Source organism: Scardinius erythrophthalmus, assembly GCF_964197995.2.
Source record: "Scardinius erythrophthalmus genome assembly, chromosome: 6".
Taxonomy (NCBI): Eukaryota; Metazoa; Chordata; class Actinopteri; order Cypriniformes; family Leuciscidae; genus Scardinius; species Scardinius erythrophthalmus.
The window spans coordinates 30589670-30595950 of NC_138226.1; the positions used below are offsets into that span (position 1 = coordinate 30589670).

Below are 6281 nucleotides of genomic sequence, written 5' to 3' on the forward strand. Positions count from 1 at the left end.
TTAAAGTGTTGAGTTTCTGTGGTTTTTGATTTATAAACATTTTATAAAAGTTTGCATGAAATGAAAATTCACCTGTCTATTTTCCAAATGCAAGTTACAGATCTCATTGTGAACGAATCATTCATGTTTATGTTTTAATTTTTTTTTTACATTTTTGACAGAGTCATTTTTAATCAAAATATCATAAATGGAGCTTCCAGTGAAAATGACAGACATCTCTTTGATGACTTTGTAACTTTGTAGTACAGCAAAAACCAAGTTCCCACAAAACTACACAATCCCGCAGCGTCCGCTTTCCATGATAATAGCAAATGGTCAGAGCTAATATTGACACAACCTGAGATATGAGGCATATCATTTTCTTCCCAATGATTTAGACATTTTGTGCTTTCAGAGAACATAGGGCACATACGTCAGAACCTGCTGTCTGAGGCCTCCGATTCATAAACAAAGAAACTGACTTATCATCATCCACTTTAATCTTGTCTTATTGGAAGCATCATCACACATTAATCTCACAATCCAGTGGACAAAGACATTCCATAGTCCCACACAAGAAGCACTGTTAACTCAATGTAATCTGTTGCTGTTTCCTTTGTCTTAAACTACACTTTTTTTTTCGATTATGGTATATCAGTCCATCCATACAGTAAAGACATTTGCATTATTATTCCTGGACCCGCATGCTAATAAAGTTAAAGTCATCAATATCTTAAATGGAGACCAAACTGAGGCCTCATCCCTTGAGGGCCTTCATACAATTAAAACACTTCATGTGTGACAACATCACAATGCATGAATGAGAAGATATCACTAGTGATAATGCAGAAGATTTTCTTATGTAGTCATGTACACATACGCAAAAGTGTATCTGCGTGGGTTTGTTCATTTAGTGAAGGTATCAGAGCAGAAGATATATGTTTAAAGGATGGAGATAGGATGAGTGGAGGCACACTGACCCTGTAGTGAAGTATGTTTACACTGACTGGAGGACACAATGTTCATCTAGCTTCACATCGGAAGAGGCTCTATATATCAGCAGTCAGCCACTGGTGATTTCAGGAAGGAAACTGGGCCTCAGAGACGCTATCACAGGTGCCACTGCAAGCTGACAGCATGTCAGAGCGCTTCACCTGGAGGCCATATGGGTATTTGTGGACCTGATGCCCTTGTCATGGATTTCCATTGCATGCTTTTATGCTTTATATTAGTTATATTGTCATTTTGTGTAAGCTGCAACTGCACAGATGAAGAAACCCATTTGTCAGGTGATCAGGCGGGCCGCTTGAGACACATGTGGCTGCTCTCAATGAGGGATGCAAAGAGGAGAGAGAAAGGTAAGATCTCTGGCTTAGTGCATGAGAAAAAAAAAACACATTTTGAGAAAATGGCCTGTAAAGATATATATTGTAATGGAAGTCTAGAAATGCGAATAGATAAAAGGTGTCTATTTTGGATATTTCTACTTGTCTGAAAGAAGAACCGGTACATTTGTTCTGTTTTTAAGCAACTGATCTTGTTATATACTGACATGCATGTAAGGAAGTCTAGTGTGCAGCTGTCCATTGTTCAGCTGTCAGAACACATATGCCATCTGTGCAGCTCTGTGTTGAAGGTTATTATTATAAAAAGTATCATAAAGATGGCCTACTCTTAGTCTGCTATTTGTAATAAAAAAATCATGAAGGACTGGGATGCCTGGCCTGTACACTCACACACATTATTTATGACACAAAATAAAGTGTCATGTGACATACAGTAATACCGCAGTGGTTCTCAAACTTTTTGACTCCAAGGCCCTTGGACTTTTCCATTTGTTTTACTGGACAATTATTAATGTTAAAGGAATAGTTCACTTAAAAATGAAAGTTCTGTCATCATTTAAATGCTTTATTTACAGGTGATACATCATGTATTTTACTCCATAATCAACATATTTATAATCAACATTGCATAAAATGGAATTCTATCTTACTAACTGAATACTGTGTAGTACGCACTGTATTTTTAAGTTGGTAACACAAAATTGACAGTAAACAATATGCTACATTGTTGCACAAATTGGAAAATGCAGAAAGTCGTCCAGGTATTCAGTGCATATACAGAAACTCTCATATTGTGCAGAGGATGCATAACATATACAGTCACTGCACATACTCATTAATGCAAATATCTAATCAGCCAATCGCATTGCAGCAACTCAATTTAGGCTTGTAGACATGGTCAAGACGATCTGCTGAAGTTCAAACTGAATGGGGAAGAAAGGTGATTTAAGTGACTTTGAATGTGGCATGGTTGATGGGCTGGTCTATTTCAGGAACTGCTGATCTACTAAGATTTTCATGCGCAAACATCTGAGAATGGTCCGAAAAAGAGAAAAATATCCAGTGAGCGCCAGTGAAAATGTCTTGTTGATGTTAGAGGTCAGAGGAGAATGGCCAGACTGGTTCCAACTGATTTAAAGGAGAACTCCGGTCAATTTTAACATTGAGCTAATTTTTTTGTACATTTGGAGTGCTGTCAATACAGAGAACAACGACAAAAATCGGTGTTGCTTACACCGAGTTATTCTATTTTTAAAATTTGCACAGTGTTGACTTCAATGGGGCAAGTACTAAACCTGCTTTTAGCCTCTTAACATCCTTGATGTTTCATTACAAGTGCACAGAAAATGTGAGTGATTCCTTCAGAGTGAACACGAGTGAATCTAACTGCAGTAGATGTGAAAGATATGAATAAAAATGATGTTATTTAAGCCAGCGCAAATACCTGTGTTTACATCCTGTTTTCGGTTGAAGTCCAAAGTAATCGATTGCCGAGTTCACGCGCGTGATCATAGGTAACTAAACCTATGCGCGTGAACTCGGCAATCGACTACTTTGGACTTCAACCGAAAACAGGATGTAAACAATGTACAAAAAAATGAGCTCAATGTTAAAATTGACCGGAGTTCTCCTTTAAAAGCAACTCAAATAACCACTCGATACAACCGAAGTCTGCAGAAGAGCATCTCTGAACGCACAACCTTGAAGCAGAGCTGAATCAAGCTGAAATCATACTGATTAACTCGAAGACAGAAATGACGTGTTACAGTGGCAAATTCAGTCTGCGTAATTCATGGACAGGATCTTCAGTATGCCTCAGATCCTGTCTAGCTGACAGCAATCAAACACACAAGGACAGATCTCTGACGCATAGCCTACTGATTATATATGAGCTGTGTGTGTTGGCAGGGGAGTTATTTGTACAAAATGATTTGCATGTAATCATTACCGTTCTTTTTCTACCGGTAAAAGTAGAAACTTTTTCTACCTTTTTCTACTTCGTTGATCCTCAGTGTATGACATATTCAAATTAAGATAACAAACATATACAAATAAATAAAAAGAAAATAAAGTATCACAAAATACACCCCTTCAGCAGCCTGATGAACCTTTAACTGTAAATGTCACTCTCTGAGTTTCAGCTGATTTGAGATGTAAATACTTTTGCTCTTTGAATATCCCAGCAGCCGCGGACGAGTCTAATCCAGCTCGAGGTCTCTTCACACATCAGCTCCTGTATTGCCGTGTTGGGATTGGTTTTCACCTACAGATCCTGGCGAACGGGAGTGTGTGGGGCGTTCATGAGCCTTCTGAGTACAGTATGATTTATATGATAACCCTCAGAGGAAGATTTTTCATTCTACACAGAGTTATCTTCTTTATATTGCACCCATTTCTTCTTGAAGTTTTTCTTCATTTTCTGTTTGTCTTTTAGGCTTGCTGAGAGTGTTTGCTATGAGGCCGGGTATAGTGGGTATCCGTGGTGTGAAGAGTGAGCTGTATTTGTGCATGAATCAGGAAGGAATTGCGCATGGAACGGTGAGAAATTAAATCATGGAAACTTGATGGCAAAGCATAAAATGTCTCATAATCATATTTAACTCTTATGTCTACAAGAGATAATAGTAGTTTAAGCTATTTGAAAGGTATAATCACGATTCCTTTCAAGTGCATCCTGAAATAATGAAGCGTTTGCAAAGGCATACATTAACATTTAAATCTCTTCTTTGTTGTAGAAGAAGTTCTCAAATGAATGCCTGTTTAAAGAGCGCATGGAAGAAAATCACTACAACACATACTCCTCTCTGAGGCACACAGGGTTTTTCCTTGCTCTGTCCCAGCAAGGGAAGCTGAGGAAAGGTAACAGGGTAGGCCGCCACCAGGCCTACACACACTTTCTTCCTCGCAAACCCTCATCTCGCTAAACTCTCATTTGACACATCATATCTAACTTGCCAGCTTCTACATCAACACTTAAAACATGTGAAAGTATTTGTGAGACATTAGCTGTGACAGCACCTAAATAGGTTTGTAAACACCAGTGCTTGTGGTTGAAGTTTTCAGGGCTGGACTAATTCTGTGACCAGGCTTGTGTGTTAAGGGTTAGCGGTTTAGTGTATTCTGTCAACAATAATTATTTTAAAATGTCGCCCCAAGCTTATAATGTCATAGAACCCGTTTGGTGAAAGGTAAAAGCAGTCTATAAATTATGCACAACCATCATTTATTTTTAAAATACCAAAAAAAAAAAAAAAAGTTTTTATTTTATTTAAAACGTTTAAATTGTAAATGACCTGTGAATGTGACATCTTTATTATGAAAATGTGATTTTGAATATAATGAATGTGTAAATATTTATGTATTTATTTATTTGTCTATCTAATGTGTAAATGAGATCTAAATACATGATAGTGTTTTATATTTATATACTATTATTATTTATTAATATTTTATATTAACTTTTATATATTTTTTATTTAGCTTTTGTTTAAAACAAGAACAAAACTGATACAGACAGGGTGTTCTGTGAATTGACATGTATGATTTGTATGATGTGTACTTTACTGCTGTGTGTGTGAAGGCCTCATTATATCATTGTAAGAATAAACCTGATGTGCCAGAAAGTTCTGAACTCCAAATAAAAGAGATGCAAACATGCTGACAGTGAATGTTGGAATTTGCAAAAAGAAAAAGAAACAAAATCTTCAAAGGCTGAATGGACTCCTTACTGAATAAGACATGACAGGTAAATAGGTTGAAAATCAGGCTAGACTCCCAAAAGGTTCTCCAATGACAACAGCTCCAAAAACACACCTAATGCTGATATAGAAACAAGCGTAAATTCCCCCTACACGGGTATCATGCATTATTAACACATCAATTCAAGGTTGTTGGTTTTTTTTTTTTTTTTTTTTTTTTTTTTTTTGGTATTAAGGTGCACTGAGTAATTTTAGCGGCATCTAGTGGTGAGGTTGCGAATTGCAATCAACAGAAGTTACGGTGGCTGACAGGAAAAGATGTGTCTTCTGAGTCAGCAAAAAGTAGCCAGTTAAGCAATGAGGTTTCTTTACAAAGATAAATTAAGAAATTAGGTTTACTTAATTATTCAGTAAAAGTATATGTTATTGCGAATATTATTGTTACTTGTTCATCATTGTGTCAGTGTTTTATTTGCTAACTTTAGCTAGCTTCCTTGCACGAAGAACAACATAGTGACAAAATGCGTTTGTCCATTTAGGGCTCCTGTAGCAAATGTTGGTGCATTTCAATGTAAGGGGACCCGCAGTATATTTAGATATTTAGATCCATCCATCCATCCATCCATCCATCCATCCATCCATCCATCCATTGATCTATCTATCTATCTATCTATCTATCTATCTATCTATCTATCTATCTATCTATCTATCTATCTATCTATCTATCTATCTATCTATCTATCTATCTATCTATCTATCTATCTATCTATCTATCATCTATCTATCTATCTATCTATCTATCTATCTATCTATCTATCTATCTATCTATCTATCTATCTATCTATCTATCCATATAGCCTGGGTACCTTAGTAATCACCTTGTATTGCCCAAACAACCAGCCAGAACTGCCTGGGAAAACCTTAGCAACCACTCAAAGCCCATTAGCCATATCCTAGCAACGCCTTCATCCCTTCTCTCTTCAAATCACTCTTCAAACTACCAAACCATTTAAAGGACACAAGGTTTATATTGCATTCAGTCTACATATCTTCATAACTGTTCAATTAGTAAAACTAAGGCCTTTAAAATGTGTTAAACTTGAAAAAAAAACTCTCAAAGTTTGTCTTTGTTGTTTCTATCAGCATTGTGCTCAGATTTGCAGTGTGTTATGCAAATGCAGTAAGTTAGATTTAACCCACAATAAAAAATGTTGAAAATAAACTCATAATAGTTTGTTCACTCCCAGTCCCAACCTAT

The 6281-nt window shown here is 36.5% G+C and overlaps 1 protein-coding gene across 1 annotated transcript; it reads left to right on the forward strand.

The window, feature by feature from the left end:
- Positions 1-1144: 1144 nt before the first annotated feature.
- LOC308691835 (fibroblast growth factor 4A-like) lies at positions 1145-4249 on the forward strand (the record flags this gene model as incomplete). The annotated part of the gene is made up of 4 exons (XM_081367398.1): positions 1145-1337; positions 3509-3643; positions 3760-3863; positions 4061-4249. The coding sequence occupies 4 exons, from the start codon at positions 1145-1147 to the stop codon at positions 4247-4249; spliced, it is 621 nt and encodes a 206-aa protein (XP_081223524.1).
- Positions 4250-6281: the final 2032 nt, after the last annotated feature.